This window comes from Panthera uncia (genome assembly GCF_023721935.1).
Source record: "Panthera uncia isolate 11264 chromosome A1 unlocalized genomic scaffold, Puncia_PCG_1.0 HiC_scaffold_17, whole genome shotgun sequence".
Lineage (NCBI taxonomy): Eukaryota > Metazoa > Chordata > Mammalia > Carnivora > Felidae > Panthera > Panthera uncia.
The window spans coordinates 92,601,936-92,628,658 of NW_026057577.1; the positions used below are offsets into that span (position 1 = coordinate 92,601,936).

Genomic DNA, 26,723 nt, shown 5'->3' on the forward strand with positions numbered 1-26,723 from the left:
AAATGTAAGTCGGTATTCAATTAATGTTAGAAAAGTTTTTTTTTTTAATGCATAGAGTTCTCCCTAAACCATGCCCAGATCCCCTGTTAGCTATATTTTTGGCCTAACTGGGGATCCGTGGTGAAAGATTGCTTTCAAGAAGTTTCTTTTGTAGTGTGGGTGACTGGGTGGCTCAGTTAAGTGTCCGACTCGATCTGGGCTCAGGTCATGAACTTGCGGTCATGGGATCGAGTCCTATGTCAGGCTCCATACTCATAATGCAGAGCCTGCTTGGGATCCTTTCTCTCTCTCAAATAATAAATAAAAAAAAAAAAAGAAGTTTCTTTTGCAACTTGGATAAGGAGGGTTTGAAAAGAGCAACTGAGAAACAGCGTAACTTAAAACATACAATTGCTTTAAGGCTACAGAATTTTTCTTAAGTGCTCTGATAGTTTTATGTATAAAGGCATGAAAACATATTACACTTACATGACTTTATAAATTGTCACTTCCTGTTAGGATCAAAGAGGATACATACAATACTACTAAAACAATATTAATAGCAACCACTTAGGACTCCCAAATATGTTCCAGACATTACACAAAGTGTGTTACCTATTTTAATGGTCCCAGTGAGCCCTGATACTGGATGTCTCTTTTTTTAGATGAGAAAACCACGACTCAGAGAAGAGAAATAACTTGCCAAGGTGGAGAGCTGGATTTCAATCCTACTCTGATACCAGAGTCCACGTTTGTCTCACTCTTACATGATGAGGCATTTCTGCCAGGGATGTTTGTTTCTTTGTTTATTTATGTTGCTATCCGTACTAAGCCTTGGCAAAGGTAAATTCAGAATTTATACTAAATGAAAACTCCTGACCATTTACTTCCCCCTTTTTCATCTCCATTAATATTTTCATGATGGTGAAAAGCTGTAGCATGATGAATTGAGCCTCAAAGAGGCACAGTAGCCTGCTCAGCCCTGCTAATTGAGATGGAACAGAAATTCAAATCTCCTCAAAAATGCCAAATGGTAAGATTCATTGATCCTGAGTTAAAGACGTTAGCCTGATTATCCCTGCAATCCCTACATAAACAATCATTTGGGAACGTGATTTTTAAGTTGTCAATATTTAATGGCACCAAAAAGTGACCTCTCTGAGCTGGGTCTCCAAATGCTGTGCTCAGTTATCTGCACTGCTGCCACTGTGCTGTAATTTTTAGCTGATTACACATTAGTTCATTTAGCTTTGTTTCCTCTTCCCTACTGTGCCATACTATTAAACGAAAGCGAGGGGCCTGGCATCCCTCTGTGCACAGAGCTGGTATTGTCACAGTGTAATAAGGATACATCCAGTCAAACAGCATGGTGTAGCTGGTCTTTGTGTTCAGTGCAAAGGCAATCCCTCGAAGATCTCTTGCCAGCCCGATCAACATACGCTGTCAGTGGGAAAGAGACACAGTAATTGATTTTCACGTTAGCACAGAGCAGATGGAGTAATAATCAGGCAATAATGACCACATATCTGATTTTGATTCATTAGCTAAAATGTCTCGCTCAGATCCCTTTCTATAGAAAACCGTAGACCCTTTTAAACAAACAGACCATCAAATCTGCTGACCAACTCTACTCTGCTTCTTATAAATTGAGCTAAGTCATAATTCCAGTAGTTTAGGAACATTTAGATTCTTAATATACTTTGTTTCCAAATCATGCCAAATTAGAAAAAAAAAAAAACAAACAAACCAAGAGATGAGGACTGATAATTCCACAGAACAGAAATGCACAGGGTCTAGACATTATTTAATAATGGCAAATCTTAACCACATCGGCTTGCATGAATCAGTCCCACTATGCAATCTGGAGTCTATCCTGGAAGCACACTGGCATTTATTTAAAGATCCCTAAAGAATATCTCTAGTAACTTAGGACAAAGTAAAACTGTCCAGGTGACCTATTGCTCCCATGACATACCGAGAATGGCACTCGCGCTCCCCAAGCAAGGAAAAGATGTAAGGAAAGAGATCTGTATTGGTTATCAGAAGACTTGAATCTGAATCCCAGCTCTGCTGCTTTACTGTAAGACTTCAGGCAAGGCAATTTACCAGTCTCAGCTTTCTCATCTATAAAAGGGGCTAATATTGCCTCTTTCACAGGGGCATTGTGAGGAATCAATTTAATAAACTTACATAAAAAATGTCTAACACGAGCCTGACATGTACTGTATGTTCCATAAATATATAGTTTCAGAGACAGGAGAAAAAAAAAAAAACACCTTGACTCTTAAATAAAAGAGATCTGACTTGTACTCTGGACTCTTAATTAAGCTGTCCTTAGGATGATGCTTGGGAAGAGAAAAAGAAAACCCACGAACAGATGCTAGAATGTCAGAACAAAGAGCACAAATAAACATAATTGCAAAACAAGGGGGTGGGATAATTGAGATATGCAACTGTGATTTCTGAAGGTACTGTTTCAGTAGAAATATTCTGCCAGGAAATGGGCTCTGAACTTTCCCTTTTACCTGATTTTTGTTTTCCTCACACTTTGGTAATAAGCAAAAATCTTGTAATAGGAAGGCATTTAAATTATCATCAAGCACTGGGAAGTGAATCCTAAGCCTCATCTTAATGGCTAAATAACACCTCAAAGTAGCAAAGAAGAGTTTATCTGTCAGACGTATCTGTAATTTCTGATCGTCTCCCGACCCCTGTACCCAAAAGGTGACTCCATATAACTGGAAGTTGTTCATAAAATATTTAGTTTCTAACTGTCTAACAGTTTATAGAACGATGGTAATCTGAATTTTCTGAATCGGTAAACCCTGTATTTGTTTCTGCTTCTTTAAATGACTCATTCTTTTCCCTCTCGTAATGTCACTAGTCCTTTTATTTTAGAATCCGCTCACACCTTATAGTTCTCTCATGTGACCTGCTATTTTTCTAAAAAAGCCATTTTGCCTTTTATGTAACCTTTTTTTCACCACCTGGAACTTGTTCCCCTCTTTTGCAGCTTTCTACGTTTCTCACAACCTCAAGAACAAAATACGTCTTCTAAGACAGCTTCTTTGAACAGTTCTATTTTGAGTATTTATAGCTCTGCAGTCTTTCTATGACAGTGGGCTTTCGGTATGTTTTTACATATACTTAGAGGTTACGGGCTACTCTTCAAATAATATTAAGTTTCCACATGTATGTAAGGCACCCACCATTCAGCTCTAAATTAGTCGACAGGAACCATGAGTTTTACTTTCTTCATGCTTAGTGCGAGGGACTCTTAAAATATCTTAGACTATCTTCATTACACAAAAAGGTTGACATTCTATTCTATCACAGCTTTTTCTTCCTTAAAAGATGCCAAGTTAATAAAAGTGCTCTAAGTGACCTGAATCTATGAAATTATATCAAGGTTTAATTTTAGAAAATGTTACTACAGAGCAGAGGAAGCACATGACAACATAACAAGTAAATGTATCTTTTCAGTAGATGCAACTGGACAGGAAAATACAGTGTTAATGTGAGTAAGAAACAGATGCTTCGGCTCAAACAACCTCTTTTATCTTAAGGCAGCAAGAGTACTGAAACAACCTACACAGATACTCAAACAACACTAAAGGAGTACTTTCTTGGTAGCCAAAACATAGCCAGCTCTGGTATTAGACAGGACAACTGCTCCCCAGAAGTTCAACCAGACTGCTGAACGATCTCAGAGAACAAGTGGCGGTCTGCTTGAAATTTAGGGAAGGAGGAGCCACAATTCACCATCTCATTTAAAAGGTACAAAGGGGTTTATTTCAAAAGTTGCCTTTGTCCTACACGACAGCTGCCGTTGGTCAACACTTGATTGATCTGAAAAGTGAGAGCTCCCTATATTTTCAGTGAGGCTGTTTTGGGGAGCTGGGGAGGTCTGGGGTATGTAATCCCAAGGATTCCCTGCGGGTAGCTCCAGGAGAAGCCGCTCCGTGCTTCAGCGGGCTGCATGGCGAACAGTTGTCTGTGTACCAAGCGTGAGACGAATGGGCTGGGAAACGGCTGAAACGCGGCTCCTTCCACCCTGACCCCCAAAACAGGGTTTCTAATGGAAAGTCTGACAGACCCTTTACTGTAGTGGCACTACTGGGGGCAGCTATAATATTATCCTCATAATTCTACTATATAATAACAACAAAGAAAAAGAAGGTGAAGGGTCATTGTGCTTTGTCTTTAGAATTAAGATGGCTGTCTTCATCCTTACAGCATACTCTTAATTCTGGAGACACATCTTAATAACCTCTAAATAGTTCCAACAAAAGAGCCGTGTCAGAGGAATGAGCAGGCCCCAAGGTGTTTCAACTGGAGTGTTTTCATCTGCCTTTATTGCTCTATCCCTCTCCAGAATTAAGGCAATAACCTGTGATAAATTATTCAGGAACTGCTACAGGGATCAAAGCAAAATCATTCTGTTAAAGTGCTGTTTGCAACATTTGGCACTTAGTGCGAAAACTTTTAATGTGCGCATGCTGAAAATCAAGGATTTTAAATAATTTAACATTGTGGAGTTTTTACGAAGGGACTAAAGATAGTAGGTTCCTATTTAACTGCTCCTCTTCCTCTGAGAAGTTTTCATTCATTTTCCTTAAAATCGATGACGTCATGGCCAAATCAAAAATGATGCATGAGTCAAGGGAGTACTGGACTATATTTTACTATGGATACAATTATGGGGGGGGGGGGACATATATTTCGAACTAATGCTTCGGAGCCAGGATTTGTCACAGCATTTTCTTTCTTTTCTCCCTTTGCTGTGAAGAGAAAAACCCAAGACAAAAAATTCAATGTTCTCTTCAATTTTATTAGGACTAAGTAAGAACACAAAGCTATAAATTTAAGAGTTTTGCAGCATTTCTACCCCTTGCAACCATTTTTCAATTTGGCAACACAGGTCCTCACTGTTTACATTCATCCTGAAATCCGCATATGAAAAATATCTATAAATAGGGAGTTAGAAAATCCTGGTAAGGGTTGCAAATTAAACGAATTTGGCAGTCCTGCGGCATTTTCATAGAGATATTTTAACAGCATCACCTCCTGTGGATTGGAATACTAAATACTTTATTGAAGAACAAAACAGAACTGTTTTTATCTCTAGTACTTGCAAAATGAAGTACCTGAAAGCACTTTTGCATGTATTATTTATTCATCGTGATAGAAAAATAGCCTTAACCTAATAAATTACATTTAAAAGCATTTAGTGCAAAAGTTTTGTTTATGATAAAGCAACAGATTTAGTTCTTTATCGGTAGCTTACAGCACCAAGTTTTCTTTATACAAATTAGACAGATGGTGCTTACAGTAGAATTTACTAAAGGTCTGTCACAACAAATGCAGCCAAGCTGCATATTTAATCACTGCAGAATCTTGTCTACCTGCAGCTGCCAACTGCTAATCCAATTTCCCTGATAAATGTGGCAAGAGACACGATCAGCAATAAAGAGCATCTAACTCCATTTTCCTGCAGGGCGTCTTTTGATGAACATTTAGGACGGAAGCACGGAGTGCACTGTGTGGCCCTGGTTCGTGGCAGCTGCATGCATTCTGAGGCACAGTTCTCAGGTTACTCACTTAATTCTGCCACTATCATTACGTTGCTATTGATCTCAGTAGCTGTTGCCTACACAGCATTACTCTAGATGAAGCTGAATCAGGCAGTTATCATGCATCAAACTTGCTCAAAAGCCTGGAGATTTCCCCTTAATTACTTGTGATTTTATTTGCAAATACCGTTAAAGTGTAATCAAGCAGTCACTTTCCAGGGTCGTTAAGAACTTGCTGGTTTAGGGATATATCACTGGAACTCCATTAAAAATGACTCTAGGAAGATGGTTTCTATCAAACTAGATGGGATTACATCAAAATGGGCTTGGAGTATAATGAAATCTTCAAATGAGACAAATGTAATTTTTAGAAAGATGGTGTTTTTCAACCTCACTGCTTCTGTCTGATATAAAGGGCACCCAGAGCCACCTCAAAGCTGCAAAGATTTTGTTGGCCCTTAAACACATTTGGAAGACATCTCAAAAACATAGCTAACCTGAATAGAAAGTCTGGTGAAGAATTTTAGCAAGATTATGAACACAAAGAAAATCTCTAGGATCCTTTTTGGTTTTAAAATTCTGTGACTATTGCATGTTGATAAACATTCATTTCAAAAAAGTCTATTTCAAATTAAGAGGTATAGCATTTGGCTAATTATTTTTTTGGTAGAAGGATTACAGTAAAATAACCATCAAAGGCTATTGTTTTACTATCTGGCTTCTCAGAGCTAAGTTTTTTTTTTTTTTTTTTTTTTTTTTTTTTTTTTTTTTTTTTTTTTTGTAGAGAGAAGAGAAACCAAGCAAAATGATGGTTAACGTTTTCAACTTATTTCAAATAACAATAAAATAGGACTCAAGCATCACTAACAGAGGTGCCCACCTTCTCTGGAGTACATTTATTAGTCTTTTAAAAATAATAATCAGTGTCAATCTGTTTAATAGAGCCCAGATGCATTATGGTTTTACACGATGCTATTCCTGTTTTGCAGATCTTGTGTTTCCTACCCCCCACATTAAAATCTGGGGCTGTTTTGTCACAAATCGCTTGCTACACTTAAGGATTTTACTAATAAAACATAATGTTGTCTTGGATAGTGTGACTGCTGCCACAGCTGAACAGACTTGTCAAATCAATCCTAATACGGCTCCCACAGGCGCATAAAAACCTTATTTAGCTATCAGTTATCCTAATCACTTTGCTCAGTTTAAGAACGCAATACTTCAAGACCAGCTCCTATTTATACATATATGCCTAGCCATTTAATAAAGTCTTGATTTATATAAATTCTTGTTTAAAAACATATTTAGAGATGTAGTGTTTTAGCATGTGCATGTTTGCGCATTCCTCCATATAAATATGCTGAAACATATAGTGCAGGGTGGGTGCCGGAATAGGGGCGTTTAAAGTGGGGTACCCACAAGAAGGGTTCTTTTAAAGATACTAACTGCCACGAGGGAGAAATCATCCAATCATCAAGTGTCCAAAATCACTCACTGGCCTCAAAGTCAGTTTGTGGAAGAAAATAAAAAAGTACTGGTAGGAAAAGTACAACTCAAAGACACATGGCGACTGAGAAAGCAAGACCGATGAGGCACAGAGCACATACAGATAACGCAGAACCTTTTTGTGGATCTGGATATCTTAGAATGAGCAAAATCATCTCTCACCATGTTTGGGAACAAACCCACCTTTACATCTTCTTGTTTAAAGTTGTTGTTGAATATTTGTAATACCGTTTCAAAAGAGACTGTAAGAGGCAGCATGAAATTCTCAAATTCGTCTTCATCTTCGCCTATCAGAAAAACAAAAGGGTCACCGTGGTTTAAAATGCATGCTATTGTACATTAGCCTCAGCGGTGAGTGAGTGCTTCATTCGGGCTTAGAAATGTTCCCTGGGAAGGGGGCAGCCTGCATTCATACTCATGGCACATTTGTACTTTGTTTGGCTCATTGAATATTCTGGTGTTTTGCCTTCTCTTTTGCAGCAAAATGAAATAGCAAAATTACTTACCAGCCATTTTTTTTTTCCTGGCTCTTTATTGGATCAAACAGACTCATGCCCCAGGCACTCAGCCCTTCAGTTCTTAGTGCCCCCAGAGCTTCCCCAATGCCTCAAGGAAAGGCACTTTCAAAGCCTCAGAGACAAGGATCTTTTTTTCCCCTCCTCTTTAGGTGCCAAGGCCCTAAAGGGCTCATAGACTCAGGTGCCCAGATAGCTCTAAGTTATTATTCCCTTTTATTTATGTTCTTTTTTTTATTAATTTGTTAAATAGATAGCAGGGAAACTTTTATCTGCCAAATAAGATGGGGTCCCTCATGGGTCATTTGGATTTTAAGTACATTCTCCATGGGCACACTTCCTCTTGCACTAAGGTTCCTTTTCTTCATGGAAAGGAGACATTTTCTGTTGTTTCTTTCACTTGGAAGGTAGACCCAGTTTCCTCAAATATTCTATCAGAGCAGAATCTTTACCTTAAACATGGGATACGCACAAATGACTATTTTTTATTGAAAACATTTATATGTGAGTGTAGTTGACACAATGTTACATTAGTTTCAGGTATACAACATAGTGATTCAACCTCTAGTTATGCTCTGCTCACCACAAGTGTAGCTACAATCTGTCACCATACAGCCCTATTCCAATATCATTGACTATATTCTCTATGCTGTGCCTTTTATTCCCACGACTTATTCCAGAATTGGAAGCCTGTATCTCCCTCTCCCCTTCACCTGTTTTGCCATTCCCTCACCTCCCTTCCTTCTGGTAACCATTAGTTTGTTGCTCTGTATTTACAGTCTGATTCTGCTTTTTGCTTGTGTATTCATTTTTTTTTTTTTACATTCTACCTATGAATAAAATCATATGGTGTTTGTCTTTCTCTGTCTGACTTATTTCACTTGGCTTAACACCTTCTAGGTCCATCTATGTTGTTGCAAATGGCAAGATCTCATCCTCTTTTGTGGCTACATAATATTTCAGTGTGTGTGTGTGTGTGTGTGTGTGTGTGTGTGTATACGTGCACCACATCTTCCTTATCCATTTGGGTATCGATGGACACTTAGGTTGCTTCCGTATCTTGGCTACATAACTGACAATTTATAGAGTATTCTTTTCATAACGGGTTGCTCTTAAATGAGAGAGTTGATTCTCTCCTCTCTCTTATGCCACTGAGAATTGCGAGTCTCCCACTTTACTGATACAGACACAGGCAGAGAAAGGTTAAGTGCCTTGCTCAAAGTAGTTTACCTAGTCGGAGGTGGAACTCTATGGTCCAGACCTGCTGACTTTGATGCTATCACTTTTTAAACAGAGGCTCACAGAGGCAATGAGAGCTCAGAGATCAGTGGTTCTCAAGTTTGGTCCCTGGCATAGCAGCATCAGAACCACTTGGGAATTTATCAGTTATAAATTCCTGGGTCCCACCCCAGATCTACTGAATCAGGGACTCTGGGGGTGGGGGGTCTAGCAATTGGTTTTAAGAAGCCTTCCAGGTGATTCAGATGCATGCAGATATTTGAGAAACACTGGCCTATATACATCATTCTACAGATAAGGAAACTGAGGTCCAAGGCCACATAACACAGAAGGTCCATGGCACAACCAGGATCTTTTGACTCTCAAGGAGTGGCCGATCTGGCTGACCCTGATCTTTTGTTACTTCTTTTCCCCATGAACCTTATGCACTTTGTCTCCAGAACCCAAAAGAATCACAGACTTAACTTTGTTCACAAAGGGATACTGAAAGGCCAATGAGACTTTCCTGGTATGCTATTCTAATTTTTTTTTTTTAACGTTTATTTATTTTTGAGACAGAGAGAGACAGAGCATGAGCAGGGGAGGGGCAAGGAGAGAGGGAGACACAGAATCTGAAACAGGCTCTGGGCTCTGAGCTGTCAGCACAGAGCCCGACGCGGGGCTCGAACTCACGGACCGCGAGATCATGACCTGAGCCGAAGTCGGCCGCTTAACCGACTGAGCCACCCAGGCGCCCCCCTGGTATGCTATTCTAAACAAGGGTTAGGTTTCGAGCTGAAGGGTCAGGCTGACCAAATGGTGATCCCTGCTCTGTCAACTGGCTATGTGACCAAGCTATTTCCCTTAACTACATCCTCTGGTAACTGGTGATCACATTAGAGACCTTTCCAGGCAGTCTTACTTTTCAGAGCCCAGCTCAAAAACAAGCTTTCCCAATCTGAGTGAAGCTCACCTCCAAGTACTCTCTCAGGCCCCACCTCAAGCATTCCCACATCGCCCACTGGGTTCCCACAGCATTTTGGCTGACTCCTGACAACAAGTAGCCGTGATCAGTCTGCCTCTGACTGCAGGTATTCTGGCATCTAGCTAGTAACACTACCACCTGACATCATGCCACCACTACCGCCATTTGATGAGGGGTACTGTGGGGATGAAAGGAAATACAACTTATAACGTGTGTATGTGAATTACTAGATCTGTCAGCCTACACTGATAGCATCTTTGGCTTTGCTTCTGGAGAGCTGAGACTGCGCACCTTTGCATTTCTCGGTGAAGGAGAACAATGCAGGCATTAAGGATCAGCAATAAACAGACCCAGCATCTGCCTCCACCACTTAATGTTGAACTTTGGATATTCACTAATCACTCTGAATCTCAGGTTTCCCATCTACAAAACACGGCTGAAATACATATCGTTGTGAATATCACAAGTTCTAACACAGAAAAAAATAGAAGATGCTCAATAAATAGTAGTGGTAGCGCTAGGATTATAGTATTAGCACCTAGAACAGTGCCTGGCATATATGAGGGAAATGCTGTATCTGAATGAAAAGTAGTTGCTCAATAAAGGTGAATTTAAATATACATTATATTTAATAATGTTATTATTTATGTATAGTGTAATATATATTGATGTCTATTTAAATACACCTTATATTTGAACTATGTAATCTTACTCTTCTAAGATAAAGTATTTTCTAAATGTGGAATTACTAATAACAATAGTGATGATGATCACTGCAGGCAGAGAAGGGTACAGGAAAGAGTGGATGTTTGAAGGTTCTAAGCTCGAATCTTGGCTCTGCTACTTGTTAGCACTCTGGTTTTGGATAAATGACAGACGTTAATATTTTTGCTGTTCTGAGTTTTATATGGACTTAGGCAATTGCAGTAATCAAATAAAGTGTGATCGCCAGGTTGTCCCCCCAATACCCTTCTTTAGGGAGCAAAGCTTTCCCAAGGTATAGATATTTAATCAGCACAAAGACAAATTCAGGACTTTACCATTCAGCCCTTCACTTAATACATGGAGCCACAGATCAAAAACCTTCCTGACTCCTCTCTTTTCTCAATCCAAGTTTGAGGCTATAGGGAAATCAAGAGCATAGAAGACAAGCCACCAAAATGTGCAGGGAGAAGTCAAAGAGCAAATACTGAAGACAGGGATGGGAACAGAAATTCTAGTTAAATGTCATGTCCTCAGAGAGACCCTCCCTGACCACTCTGCCTAAAACGTTACCGCAAAACTTGCCCCAGACCCCCAACCACTTTCCACTTCCATAACCTACTTTATTGTTCTTATGGGACTTCCTGTGACTGGGCCGTATATTCACATATGTTAATTCATGGTCTTCCCTATGACGATGTAAGCTCCTTGGTGAAGGAACTTCATCTGTTTTGATCATGACTATATCCCAGTGCCTAGAACAGTGTCTGGCATTCAAGAAATAGTCGTGTAGTGACTAACAATAGTTATTTCCTGAGTGCTTACTATGTGAAGGCAATGAGTTTGATACTTGATTTACTGAACACCCATGGAGCTGTCCCTAGGTTCAAAGCACTGCTGCAAGTCACGAATGGTCCCAACAATCCTACGGAGTTGTAAGATGATTTCCTTCATTTTGCAAGTGAACAGAGAGGCTCAAAGGAGTTAAGTGGCTTGCCCAACATCGTCGGGCTGCTAAATGTCAGTGGGCTACAAGCCACAATTAGGTCAGCTTTACTTCCAATCTCATGTTCTTCCCCCCTGTCTCTAGCGGGGTGGAAGGTACCAGAGGTGGGCAGTGAAGTCAGGGGCACAGAATCTTGAGTTTAGAGCTGCAAGAAGGTTAGAAGAGGGTGAAGAACAATCAGCTGGGTTCTGGCGGGGAGAAAGGAATTCGTCAGCAATCCTTTGAGCTTAAGGTGGGCAACTAGAACACACTGGTGCGTGACTTCTACAGAAATATTTGTTTCAGTTATAGCACTGTTGCTCTCTTACCACAAGGTGATATACTGTATCATCGAAGCTGGAATTTTTATGTCGTGCAAACAACTCCATACAACATTAGAGGTTTTTTCCCTCACTTGTATTACTCTTAGAGGTATCAGTTGCTGCTTCTGATATGAAAGGAAAAAACAGGAGTTCACTCTCATACACAACTTCATGTTCAAGTATGCAGTCATATATTTAGCATGCCCAATGTATAGGTGATTGTTTTATGAGTAATAATTGAAGTTGCTCCTCTTTCTTTCTGACCGGGGCCCAGAAATCAGTATGATTTGAAGGTGAAGTGCCAATTTGCAGACTAATATTTTCACTGGCATCGGGAAAAGTCAATAGTAACAGAACACTGTTTAAGTTCTCAGTCATGCATAGATAAAAATGATAAGTTGTTCAGCTTTCTGGTAAAACCCAAAGCTAATCCCCTCTACTGGATTTCTGGGGATCTGATTCCTCAGAAAGTTATGCATTTTATGAGTTTCAAGTTTTTTTTTCTTTCAGAGAAGTCACATTAAAATACAAATAGTAACCTTTTTCAGTATGTTGGCTCTCAGATAGTTTATTTATAAGACACTTCATTTGTTATTTTATATAACTTAAGACCTTGCTTGATGGGAATGTAAAATGGTACAGCCAATATAAGATGATGCAGCCACTGCAGTTACTAAAAAAGTTAAACACAGAATTGCCATTTGACTCCGCAATTTTACTCCTGGGTATACACTCAAGCAAATTCCAAGCATACGCTCACACAAAAACTTATACACAAATGTTCACACTAGCATTACTGTAATAGTCAAAATGTGAACATCCAACTAACTGTTAATCAACTGATAAATGGATAAACAAATTGTGGCCTAGCCATATAACGGAATATCAGTCAGTCATAAAAAGGAATGGAGTATGGAAACATGTTAAACTATGAATGAGCCTTGAAAACATTATGCTCCATGGAAGAAGACACACAGAAGGCTACATATTATGTGATTCCATTTATATTAAATTTTTAGAATGGGCAAATCCATAGAGGCAGAAAGTAGATTAGTGGTTACCAGGGGCTGGGGCCAAGGGCAGTAACTGATGACTACTTTAAGATATAGGACTTCTTTCTGGGGTGATGAAAATATTCTAAAATTAGCTAACGGTGATGGTTATACAACCTTGTGAATATTATGAATATACTAAATACCACTGAACTGTATGTATACTTTAACAGGGTGCATTTTATGGTAGGCGAGTCTCAGAAAAAAGAAAAAATCCCAAAACAACAAAAAAACCACCACCAACAAAATTTCCCCCACCGTTAAATGTATGCAGAACAGTGAATCTTCTCATTTCCTCAAATTCAAATGCAAATAGCAGCTGCACTACTGGGGACTTGGGAGAGTAGCCACGGAGAAGCAAATAGTACAAATAAAATAATTATGGTAATAATAAATGGTGGTTACTAAGTTACTAAGGATTTATCATATGATAACTATTGTGTGAAATGCTTTCGTATTAGTGATAGTTTAGTATGGTAAGTGGAATAATGGACTCCAAAGATGCCCATGTCCTAATCCTTGGAATCTGTGAATATGTTAGGTTATAAACAAAGGGGAATTAAGGTTGCTCATCAATTGCCTTTAAAATAGAAGATCATCCAGGAGTCCAAGGTAATCACAAAGGTCCTTGAAAGTGTTAGAGAAAAGCAGACGAGGAAAACCAGAGAGATGCAGCATGAGAAGGACTTGACCTGATGTTGCTGGGGAAAGGGGGTCATGAGCCAAGGAAAGCAGGTGGCTTCTAAGCTGCAAAAGGCAAGGAAACAGATTCTTCCCCAGAGCCCCAGAAAAGAACACTGCCCTGCTGACACCTTGATGTTAGCCCACTGAGACCCATTTTGGACTTCTGACTTCCAGAGTTGTAAAATGATAAATCTGTAATATTTATGCTGTTAAATTTGCAGTAACTTGTTACAGGAGTAACCGGAAACTAATATAGCTAGTAAAGGTCAGATCTAATGTTATGAAGCTCTATTCCAAACTACAGAGAATTAAGAGGGGAGACAAACAAGGAGATGCAGAGGCAGTCGGGTGAAGAAAACAATATATTTGAAACCAAGTACTGACAGGTCGCATATAAAGAGCCAGTGACTTCTGCAGGCCTAGGCCTGCATCATGTGCTGTTCCCCAGTGCTTCATTAGGACAGTACCTCTCAAGTTCTATTAGAATAAGCCTTGAGAATTGTGCTTAGCTAGATCTAACTTGGGCCAGAATTTAGTTTTCATTTCAGTTTCCCCCTACACAGCCTAGGAGTTGTACCTGTCTCTGTTGGGACTATGGCTTCAGGTAGGGCGGGCTGTTAGACTATCTGTCAGCAAGTGTCATCAGCTCTTGCTTCCGTCGAAAGATAACAGCCCAAGTGCCGAAGGCGGAGTAGGCAGCTGTATTAGAGGGACTGAACTTACCTCATTTTGAGGCTCCAGTGTCAGTCAGTGACCTCAATTGTACATTCAATAAATATTTCTATTTAATTAATATATACTGAGTGCTTGTTTTGTGACAGGAATTGTTCCAGGCCTTTTCACACATCTTCGTCTTATTTAAAGCACATTACAATTCTTTAAGATAGATACCTCCATTTCATAGATGAGAAAACTGAGGCTCCCTTTGATTCCTCTCCCTAGGGAACCAGAATGTTTATTTTAGTTCTCAGAAGAAAAATACACTGCCCAATGCAGACCCTTGTACTCCTTTTTCTAGGAAACCTAACCTAAAAGTTGCATCCCTGAAGCATCTCATTCCCTGGGGGGCTCTGGACTCTCTACCCTCAAAACCAGGTAAGTTATTAAAACTGGATCTGGACTTAATGGGCTGCTTTCTGCCTACAGGGCCGGCTAATTAGTCTTAATTATCTCATTATAGATTCTAAGTATTTCCAGCTGCTTCTTTACCCCTTATTGCCCAGTCCCCCCCCCCCCCCCCCCCCCCCCCACCCCCGTCTGTTTTCCAGATAGTCTCTGCCAAGTCCTGGACACAGGTGATATATTGATGTATTCTTCCTATCTATCAGAACATTAGTTATTTCTGATCAAGCTTCTCACTTGCTAAACCCTTCTGGGACATCTACCTCTATGTTCTCTTATCCATGAGAATAAACATGCTTTGGCCAAATATTAGACATGAGAACAAATCTTAAAAACTACATTTGACTTTCACTGACCAGAGAACTGTAATATACTTATACAGGGCAAATAATAAACGTGAATTTATCTATTTATTTGATTGAAGCTCGGAAAGTAATCCCTTCTCCCTTCTCACTGCCCTCAAGCCTCAAATCAATCATTCAGTCCAAACAGTTCAAATAAAAAGGAAAGAGAAAAAGTTACCTTTCCTAATTGATTGAGAATATGAAAGGTGAAGTAATAGCGAATTGAATGAGAATGTGTGGTCACAGGGCTAGAAGTTATAGGACTGTGACTGACCTTGGGCAAGCCATTTAATCTTTCTGAACCTCCACTTTCTAACAGATAAACAGTGCAATAATACCTATTTCACGTGGGCTCTTGAGGATCAAGTAGGATAATGTATGTGAGAGTGGTCTGCAGACTATAAATTTGTAAACAAATGTTAGTTATTAATAAGGAAAAGGAAAGTTTCCTTCCTCCGTGTATTTTTACTTTTATCATTAGTAGTTATCTCTAGAGTACTCTTCCCTTTTTATTCAAGTCATTTACTTTTTAAGATTTCTCAAATTTAAGCTAGAAATATCTTCAGGTGCTGATTATCTATTAAAGGTCACAAAGGTAGATGAATAGTACGGCATGCTCCTCCCTAAAGGGAGAATATCTTGTAATGTCTATAAATAACATTTTAATATTAGCATTCCTTGATCATTACAAAATATGACCGCTTCTTAGAGTTTGAGTGTCTGAGGAAAGCATTTCTCACTCGGATCCTATTAACATGCTTCTCATTTGGGTAGTTCAAGATAAGGTGCAATCACAAAACGTCCGAGGAAAAGAAACTGTAAGTGACACCAAGGAAACACGATTCTAGTGGCACTGAGTAATTCTAAGTTTGTGGTTGGTAAAAACTTAATTTGCAATGAATACTATTTAGTTCTCCACAGAACAAAGAGCCTTGTTGTAGTTCTTTTCCACACTTCCCCTCGCCAATATTTGTCAACTGAATTCACCTCTATTCAAATTAAACAAAATAGAAGGTTTTATTTATTCAAGTATTTTATACTGAACAGCTCCCTGGAGGTTCTCCATTTACTGGCTTGGGTAATATTATCTTTCCTTTAGTTTATTAGATTGACAAAGTTAATTTAAAAATAACCTAGGGAACTTTAAGTGATTCTTGGAAGGGCTAACATGTGTGCACATATGGCCGGTCACCCATTTTCTTCTGTATGTATGCTATCTTGTGAAGGGAGGTTTTGCATTAATTTTTATAATTTCTTAGAATACAGAAATACATTGCCAACATGAAAGATCATTGTTCTGATGATGAAATGCTTTCAGTTCTGTTCTTTATACAAGTGAACATTTCGTCTACTGTAGCCAAGGAGCAATTTGATAAAATGATACAACTGTTTATTGCCAAAAAACCCCCCCATTTTCATCTGAAATACAACCTGGGGCACATAGCATCTAATTAAATTCATACAAAGTGCAAATTATTGAAGAGAAACCAAAATGCATTTCAAAGTAAACACCAATTAATGTGACACCCAATTTCTTTCCCCTTTCCTAATCACTCCAATGTGCATGGCTCGTACACAACATACTCAGCTTAGTTTGTAAGATTCAATTAGAAAGAATATGCTTTACATTGCAGTCTGAGAATTACATCCCTTGCTTTGCAAGCAGGCTGGTTAGGTGTGGTTTTTTTTTGGTTTTTTTATTTTTTTTTTTTTTTTTAATTTTATTTTTACCAAAAAAAAAAAAAAAAAAAAAAGTCAGTGGTATAAAAAGTCCTTCCCTACTTTTTCTTTAATTTGAGAAGAATTCTCATTACCTAATATTTTCACTTACTTCATTTAATACATGGATCTGTGTTTCTTTTGACAAATGCACCATCTCTGTTTTCTTTGTTTCCGTGACATTGAATACAAGAGAAAACTAGGAAGCCACATATATAGGAAGTCTGGGAGCAACGTTCCAGTCAACCTAGTTTGTGAGACACGGCTTCAAATAATAAATTATAAAATAAAATAAAAAAATAAAAAATAACAAAACTGTGCTCAGCAATACTCATCAAAAGATCATCTATAAAGTAGTAACACTTAAAAAAAGGAGAGCAACAAGTGACTAATCAAGCACAAGAGTGGTCAAGTGTAGTTGATCACTTGTGAAAGTAATCAGCCACTTGAATTGTTTTGTTGTGGAGAGGCCAATGATCAAAGCTACTCCCAGACAGAACCTGGCAGGAATTGCTGATTCCAGGAACTATGATGATGGCATCTTGGTTATGGTACACTTTTGTGTCATTCATTCACTAAATATTTACTGAACACCTACAATGTAGCAATAGGAGACTGGTACTAGAAAACGTGAAAACGGCAAAGTCCATGCCCTGAAGGAGCTCAATATGTATTTTGGGAAGAAGAGCAACTCTGATTCCTAACAAGGAACAGAAGCTCTGGGTAATATATACCACAAATCATCCCTTGATGCTTATAATATACCTTCAATTATTTTAAAAAGTGAAAACCACTAATAAAGACTTTCTTTTCAAACAATGTAAAAGTTCCATGACTGTAGCTGCCATTGTTTTTAACTTTGTCTATAGCCAGATTCAGTTTACTTGTATGCAACACCTACCACGTACCAGGCCCTTCCACATAGTCTGTCTCTATTTCCCCTGAGGTCTAAAAAGTGCTTGCAATCTAAAAGGATATTTACTTTTAAAAAACACTTCGAGCTAAGAAAATACCAATTTATACTTTATATTGTTATGAGTTAGATAATGCAAAGGAATCTAATCCTGAGAAACCTAATAAAATCCTCTTTTAGTTATTCAAGTTTAGATATTTTACTTCAGCTTCTCATACCTCACAGTTTACACTGAGCGATACTAAATAAAAGTAGGCTTCAAGATGGCAGCCTGCAACACTGGGTCTTTCTGGGCATCATCATGACTCTCAATTATCAATGCAGTGGTAAGTGGGGGGAGGGGCGGTGAATGTCAGCAGTGCCACCCTGCTGTTTAAGCTACTGTGGATTTATGGAAGGTTCTTTTGTCTACATTGACTATGTGAGAAAGGATCTTGACCTACTCCATTTCTAGGTCTTGAAAATGTGCGTGACATGAACCTATTTCCAGGAAATCTCCTCTACCTCGTTCTCTTTAGCTTTTGTCTCCCCACCTCTTTCACTGTCGGACAGGGTCAGTAAAGGAGCATTTTTAAGTCTTTAGGAAATAGATTAAGTCTACACAAGGGTTTTAAAGTCTTCTTTAATGCTGGGACAACTGGGAGGAAAGCAAGGGGGCAAGCTCCTTGAGGGCAGGGGCCTGTACACCTGGCTGGTCTCTGTTTTGCCCTGAGAGCTCAGCACAGTGTGCTCTCTAAAGGATCATTGAGAACAATGACAGAGTTGGGCTGCTCCTCTTTGCTCCAATGCAGCAGCCAAGAGGTAACCCAGGCCAGTGTGCAGTATGCAAAGCTGTCACTCAGCTCTCCCACTTGCCTAAGGTAGCAGATGATTGGGTTTTGCATGCCTGGTTTACACTCTTCAAATATTTATAGACAGTTCTCTTTGCCTCAAGCCCTAGTTGTCACTTAGCCAAGTTATACATACATGGTTCTTTTAATCTTTCTTTAGAAATCAATCGCATCAAGCTCCTTAATCATTCTAGATGCATTTCTCTCAACTTTTGGCTGTTTGTCTCTCTGGTAATTTATTCTGTTGAAATGCATGGAAATAATGCAGATGTGGAACAGAGAAGGATTTAGTCACCTTTATACGACAAGGTGCAATGTCTTTTATGTGCAAAATAAAATTATTTATCCTTTCACTTTTTGTAAGATCATATTTAAAAAAATTCATATTTAAGTTGATGGATCAATCAATATACTGCAAGAGAAAGAATGAAAAAAATATCATCAGTAATATCTTAAGGATGATCTTAAGGATCAGTAATCATCTTAAGGATGATATTGTCATTGACTGAACTCTTTCATGTATCTATAAACTGATTAATTTAACCTGCAGTATTCAAACACGGCTGGGGGGCGATGGGGATGGGAATCCAGAATAACATGGTCACCATAGAGGCTTAAGTGCCCATCCTAAGGTACTATCTACCTGTGGATACATTTAGCTAACCTCAGCTTTTCAATGAAAAAAATTTTTAAGTAAGTTATATTTTTTCCCATTACAAAAGTGATACCTTAAAGAAAATGTCAAATAATCTGGAATGAGAAAAAGCTACCTATAGTTAGCCCAAAACAATATTTAACATTTTAAAAGAATTTAAGTCTTTTTTGGATGCATTCCCCACACACCCTAGGCATGCTCATATCATTTACACAGTTTAACACCTAGTTTTTTCACTTAATGTTACAAAATTTCATTATCTTCAAATCCCAATTTTAAGACTACAGACTATTCCATCAAGTAAGTAGATGTGCAATAATTGTACAATTCCCTACTATTGGATATTTGCATTGTTTCCATTTTTTTTCTAGATTAAGTGTCATTACAAAGAAAATCACTGGTGTAAAGCTCTTCCATATTTAAGACTATTACCTAGATTCACAGTAGTACAAGTAATGGATCAAAGGATACCCAGAAAATACATTGTGAAGTAAAGAATTAATGTAGGTCCTATTTGAAGTGAAAAATACCACTTGAAATACAAAGATTTGTCTTTTGATGCTCAAATCATGGAGAGTTGTAGAAAACTGTCAAAGATGATAAATTCTAGTAACTTAAATGTGGTGCTCACTAGTATTCTCCTTTGTTCGCCCAAGTATGTCATCGAGCCCTTATTAATCAGGCTTAAATTCTTGACCTTACCTAGGTCTACCATCAGAAGGCGAGTGAGGGCCGTGTAGAAGGTTGTTCGGCACCTGAAGTCACTGAGACTGTAACTGTCACTGATGCCAAGGAAGGGGAAGTGTTCACTCTAATGAAAGCAAAAGAGTATCCAAAGTTATTAATGCTTTACCTAAACTACCCAGAAATTTCTAGTCATTAATTAAAGGAAGTAAGACTTACCGTGTGGTTTTTTAGCATGAATTTCACAGCATCTATCTTCACAAGTTTTTTTAAAAGGATATAGGTAATAGGAGTTAAGGAATCTGGGGAAATATAATTGTTTTATCAATAGATAATCAATCACAAAATAAGACTATAATGGCATCAATTTCTATTTATGAAGAATCAATATTATTTCTAAAGAGCATTCCTACAGAAATGTCTTTCATTCTGTTAAGAATGATAATCCATTATTAACCAGTGCAATTACTTTTCCTATCTTATACATATTCTAGTTATGGAAAGGAAAAATGAATTTTATAATTAAGACAAAAACTTCTTTACTATTAAAGCCTTGATAGTAGAAAATTAAAACTGACCCTTTCTACATTTTGGATATAACTTGAGAACTTCTCTTCACTTAATATTATTTCATAAAAAATAATTATAAAAGACCTATAATAGACTACCCAGAAAGAGAAAATTATTCAATTCTAAGAAACAATGAGCCCAGTTAGTAGAAATCTAAGGAAATTCTGCTTTAGATGAAGATGAGAATGCTTAGAAAGATGTAGCTGATGCATGTCACCAAGTATTGAAGGACAAGCCCGACATTTCTAGTAGGTGTAAGACACCTTATATTTGTTATTTCACCTAGCTTCACAATTACACTGTCCAATATTATTTATTTCTAACTCATAGATAAGAAAACAGAAGTTCAGAGAAATTAAGTTACTTGCCCAAGATTACACAGCTATAGATTGACAGTGCTGAGATTTGAACTGAGGTTTGACTACAGAGGCCATGTTCCTTCTACTGTACCACATTTTCACCTGAACAGTTCAGCTCAGAACAAGAAGAAAGTGGAAAAACCATAAACATTATCACAAGGTCTAAATAATTCTGGTTAATGCTGCCATCAAAGAAGGGCTGATGTGGTTCTAAGAACTTCTATTTAGTATACAAACACCCTCTTCTCTTACTTAGTCCCTCAGGTGTGGGTGTAAGAGTAGAGAAGACATTGAACATGAGTCAGGAAGGCTGGGCTTCTGGCTTGACTACCCCATCCAACCAGCTGGTTCTGAGTCTGAGTACTGTACTCGGCCACTCTGAGCCTTAGTTTCCCTCTCCAACAAGCAAGGGTGAAACCTATCACCCAAGCTATCCCACAGGCCTGTCGTGAGGATCATATGATGCAAATGTCTTTGGCAATTATAAATCAGGGAGGAAGACACAAAGATGCAGAGAACGAACGTGTACAGAATGTTTGCTACTTGCAGGGCTGACTCTCACAATCCCATGAGGTAGGTAGCATCACTTCTATTTTTCTGATGAGGAAACAGATTCGAAAAGATTAAACAGAACTTTCCAAAAGACAAACAGTATAATTTAGATTCAAGTCCCTCTGACTCTACAGCAACCATCCCAGCTGCATAGTAAGCATGTATATTTGGTTCACCTTCATGACAGACGGTAAACTTTCTAAGGGCAGGGGCTGCACCTATGCATTTTCCTCAGCGCACTGCTGTCAAGTGGGTGCTCAATGCACTGTTTTTCTGGCAGGCTGAAGGGGAACAAGATCAGGACTGACCCATAAGAGACTAACCAGGAAGAGAAAATTATTGAATTCTATGAAACGATGAGACCAGTTAGTAGAAATCTAAGGAAATTCTGCTTTAGATGAAGAAGATCAGAATACAACTAGAAAGATTTTTCTCTGCATATAAAAATGAAATTTGAGGGGTGCCTGGGTGGCTCAGTTGGTTAAATGTTCGACTCTGCAGTTTCGGCTCAGGTCATGATCTGACAGTTTCATGAGTTCGAGCCCCACGTTGGACTTTGTGCTGATGGTGCACAGCCTGCTTGGGATTCTCTCTCTTCTCCCTCTCTCTCTGCCCCTCCCCCACTCATGCTGGCTTTCTCTCTAAATAAACTTAAAAAAAAAAAAGGTGAGATTTGATGATTTTTCCTGTGTGAATCTGTGAGCAGAAGAACTGCCATTCAAACTTTACTCAGTTAAACAGGGGTGGGGATCAATAAACTAGGAAATATCTTAAGTAATTACCAAATACAATTCTCTTGGAATTGCAAAGTTAAAAGTGACAGGGTCTATGGGTAATAAGAATGCTGCCATTAATAGGAATCTTCCTGTCAGTGCTACTAATAAACAGCAAGTCGTGTTTTGACAATGGAATATTTATGGTAGCAATAAACAGAACACTCACAGGAAGTATCTCATCTGCCAAAGACACATTTTCTACAGAATTGCATCTGTGCACTTTGCATCAAGGCCAGCCTCACTGCCTCTTAATTACATTCAAAAGCAAAAAAAAAAAAAAATGATTAAGAATAAATTTTTACTTTTTTTCAATTAAGAAAAAAATGAGAATTCATCTGAATATTTATATTCCTCTATAGGAATTCAACTCAAAGCTAGTTATACCCCTTAAGAGAGTCTATAATGTTTTTTTTTCTTTTAAAGGGCAAATGGATACATCATCTTTACGATCTTTTTACTTTCATCTTGTTCTTCTCTACGAGACTAGGGTTCTTATAAGTTGTACCTCTTTAGCCGGGTGGGAGCATTTTAGTGCCGTGGCAGTACTAGGTTAGATTTCTGAGGCTTGCTCGACACAGCTCGTAACCGTGAACATAGTAATGGTGGCTGACAGTAACAGGACCAATAGTAGGAGTCTACAGTAGTGGGTCAGAGAATTTCGTGAAGGTCACACATGGAACACGTGTGACTCTAACTGTAAGAGCGTGACTCTAAACCATAAGCTTTCATCAGGTTACATCATATCCATTTGATTTTAAAGAGGCCAGTGATTTGAGAGAGATCACTAGCTTCTTGAGATACAAAGGAAACTGGAAGTAGGTCCCAGAAAAAACAGGGGAACTGTTCTTTTAGGAGGGACCAATTTATTAAAGAACCTTCATCACATCCAGGACTGAGCAGACTCCACAGCCTGGCTGATATCAACTCACTAAACACAATTCCTAGAAAATTTCCGTTTGTTTCCATATAGACTTATGAAAACACTGAGGAAGGGGAACAAGGTCTTACTGACAGCTAGGATGACAAAGAAAGGAAGGAAAAAGTCAAAAGAAATGGTATATCCTACAGATGGTTGGAAATTTTGAAAATCTGTACCTCTGAAGAAGAGGAAAACCAAGCTGAGAATGAACTGGTTTTTTCAGTTCCTGGAGTACTACACACTATAGTAGCTGATGGGCACGGCAACACCAAGTAGGACTTCAATTCATGGTAGCCAGACTTCACTGAGTATCTACATTTCATCACACCTAAAATGCCACTGGTTAGAAAAAACATCATCATTTTATGTGCTGAGAAAGAAAGGGTGTTTTAAAATTTCACCAATTGTGGTGTTTATATATCTTATTACAGAAGTGTTAATGTGTGAAGCAATTTCTGTTTTAAAATCAAAGAAGCAGTTGGTGTATTAGGTGTAAGACATTCGCTGAGCACTAGAGGGTAGATGATACATTGATCTAGGCAATTATTTAAAAGCCATACATGTTTACAAATAGGTTTTGCAGACAGAATTAAAAACACATTATCCTAATGATAGAAGAAAGTTCACAGATAAGAAAAAGACATGTTGGAAATTGCTATCGGTAGATGACAGGTACAAAGTATAATTACTGAAATATCAGTTTCGTTATTTCAAAAGTGAGATTATGTTCATAAACTACTAAACTAAAAAAAATCCAAATATGTATAACCAAAATGAAGCATCTTAAGGAATACTATTAATTACTTATAAGGAACAGGAGTTAAGGCTTTGTCAATTAACTAAAGGGTAACATTAGGTTCACATGCCCACTATGTGAAATTGTGAACTATAGAAGAGGAGAAAGAAAAAAAAAGACTCCTAATCTCTAATAACTTCCAGCCTGATAGCTGAGAGGACTAGCCAATACAAAGCTATGTGATACTCATCTTCGGACATACAGATAAGAACTAGGTGTTCAGGAACATCAAGAAAAATAAAGACGATAGGAATGGAAATGAAAGGAATTAATATTCAGTGAGCACCTACTGTGTGACAGGATCAGTAGTATTAGGTGTCATATTTTCTTAGATAACATAGATATATTGTTACAGTGCTTGCTTCTGGCAGCACATGTACTAAAACCGGTAGGAAGATCAGCATGGCTCCTTGAGCAAAGATACATTGTTACATATTTATTACTTTATTTAATCCTTACAAAATCCCAAGAGATAGATAACATTCCCTTTCTACAGATGAAGTAACTGAGCCTCAGAGAAATTAAATGACTCATGTTCTTTCAGTTAATACAATGACAAAGGTTCATAACTGTTTCAATACAGCTTCAACAAGTCTTCAGCAAGACTTGAAAATTTAAGAGAGACCTAATTGAGTTGCAATGGGTCAAATGAAAAGAACAGCATATGTGGTGATTCAGTAAAGATAATTAAGGGTGTCAAGGGGAAGGTAAAATAAATTTCCTTTGCCCGAGCATAAAGTACAGATAGTGGTTGAGAGGTGGATCAGAAAATTAGTTATGAGAACTCAGTAAGTCAAGTACTGTTAAAGGACTCATGTTCTAATCAATAATTTCACTTTGACCCGAGAAGCAAGGGGAAGTGATTCTGGGCTTTTGGGAAGAGAAATGATCAGATCACAATAATACTCGAGGAAGGTAATCTTGTGAAGCAGGAATCTAAAGAATTGTGTGAAGGTCTGAATAAGTGGGTTACAGAAAAGGAGTAGAGAGGATTCTCACACTTGATTCTAGTATAAAAACAAATGGAGCAGATAAATTATGGGATGACTTTTCCATGGATAATAGAGACAGAAAACAAAGAAATAAATCAACATTTCTTTTGATGAGAAATGTTAATAGAAATACGCCTGAGGGATATATGCTGAAACTAGTTTTATTTAACATTCTCAAAACCATCTGGAGATGGTGGTATTCACTGAAATAAAGCAATACATTTTAATACTGTTTCACAAAAGCAGAATTACTACTGTTTGTTACTAAATATTTCCTGTAACAGACATACCCAATTGTACTTCCATCCTTCACCCTTATTTCGTTCTACACCTTTGTTTCATCTCTCACCCTCTACTCTTTCCTGACCCCCACCTCATTCAGGATTCATACCCCGGTGGAGGGAAGATCAGTGACAGGGTAAGGATGTATGGTTTGCACATTAGTTGTATATTTAATGGCTTGTATATAAGCTATATCTAAATGACCTTGAATAAAAAGCACTCCCTCAAAGCCACCATATCAAAATGTCACATGCCCATATTATTTTTGATGAATAAATTTTCAGAAAATTAGTATGTAATTTATTTGAGTTAAATTTTAAAAGGAAAAAGAAACTATGTTAATAAAACAATGGACTTTGAGCTCTTAGGAAAAATATGTGAAAGGCAGTCTGGAATCAGGATCAATTCTATTAGAATTTAAAATCTGGGAGGGCAGGATCTGTGTCTCATTTGTCCTTTTGCCCTGTACTTAGCAAATGCTTAATTAATATTTGCTAAACTGAGAGAGGCCAGTAAGGGGCTCCTGGGTGGCTCGGCGGTGGGGGGAGGGGGGGGGGAAGGGACCAACTCTTGATTTCATCTCAGGTCATGTCCTCATGGTTTGTGAGTTCAAGCCCTGCCTCAGGCTCTGCAGCATTAGCGTAGAGCCTGCTTGGGATTCCCCCTCTCTCTGCCCCTCCCCTACTTGGGCTCTTTCTTCCTCTCTCTCCCCACCCCCCCCCCCCAAAAAAAAAGAGGCCAGTAATATAAAATAAATCATTAGGATGAGTATAGAATTAAGTTTAAAAATCATTATTTTATTCTTACTCAGCATTAAATCTAAATTAAGGATGCAGTTCTGGGTATTACACTAGAACTACCACCACCACCACCACCATGAAAAACAAGCAAGAAAAGACAAAGGAAGCTAGAAGAGGTGAGGGGCTGAAAAAGAAAATCATCACAGGGATCAAGTAGCCTGAACAGGAAAGAGATTCTTTGGCTTGTAAACATGAAAACAATTGAGATAAGCTACCAATAGATAAACTAAGCTACCGATAGATAAACACATGTAGGATGCATGTAGATAGGAATTATGTTCACCAAATCCTGGTGTACAGGAACTAAGGAGATAGTCTCAAAGTGTTAGAGGGTTAGTCTGAAGCCAAATGGAGGGAATTACTTCTTTACCAAATAATGCAGGCCAGCTTCGCGGATGTCCATGCTATGCATTTATACAGTGTTCTATGCTTAGAAGGGCCAGTGTTTGCTTCAATGCTGTGTTGGTGAGGTCTTGAAAAAAAAGTTTTTTTTAAGATTTTATTTTTAAAAAATCTCTACACCTAACACGGGGCTCGAATTTACAACCCTAAGATCAAGAGTCACGTGCTCCACGCACCGAGGCAGCCAGGTGCCCTGAAATTCTTAACAGCTTAGGAACAAGGCACCCCACATTTTCATTTTGTGTGGGGCCCTGTGAATTATGAAGATGGTTTTGCAATAGCACAGAGAAGTTATTCATCCTAAGAATTGTAGTTAACAGTATCAACAGGGTAAAATGAATTTGGATAAATTCATGAATTAATGTAGGACCCTGTTATGGTGCCTGTTTTTCAAAAGCTAAAGATATTTTGGGTTTTCTTTGAAGATGATGTAGTAAGGGCAACTACCAATAGAGGGCCTAATAGAAAATGAAATTTCCTTTCTCA

General features: G+C 38.3%; 1 protein-coding gene across 3 annotated transcripts in view; it reads right to left on the minus strand.

Annotated features, from left to right (window-relative positions):
- RANBP17 (RAN binding protein 17) overlaps window positions 1–26,723 on the minus strand; it is a 330,781-nt gene that overhangs the window by 65,606 nt on the left and 238,452 nt on the right. For all 3 annotated transcript variants that reach the window (XM_049647789.1, XM_049647786.1, XM_049647787.1), the window contains 4 exons: window positions 20,009–20,072; window positions 19,808–19,916; window positions 7,242–7,345; window positions 1,331–1,419 (listed from right to left, as the gene is read on the minus strand). In XM_049647789.1, coding sequence (XP_049503746.1) covers window positions 1,331–1,419; window positions 7,242–7,345; window positions 19,808–19,916; window positions 20,009–20,072 — 366 coding nt within the window. The remainder of the gene's footprint in view (window positions 1–1,330; window positions 1,420–7,241; window positions 7,346–19,807; window positions 19,917–20,008; window positions 20,073–26,723) is intronic.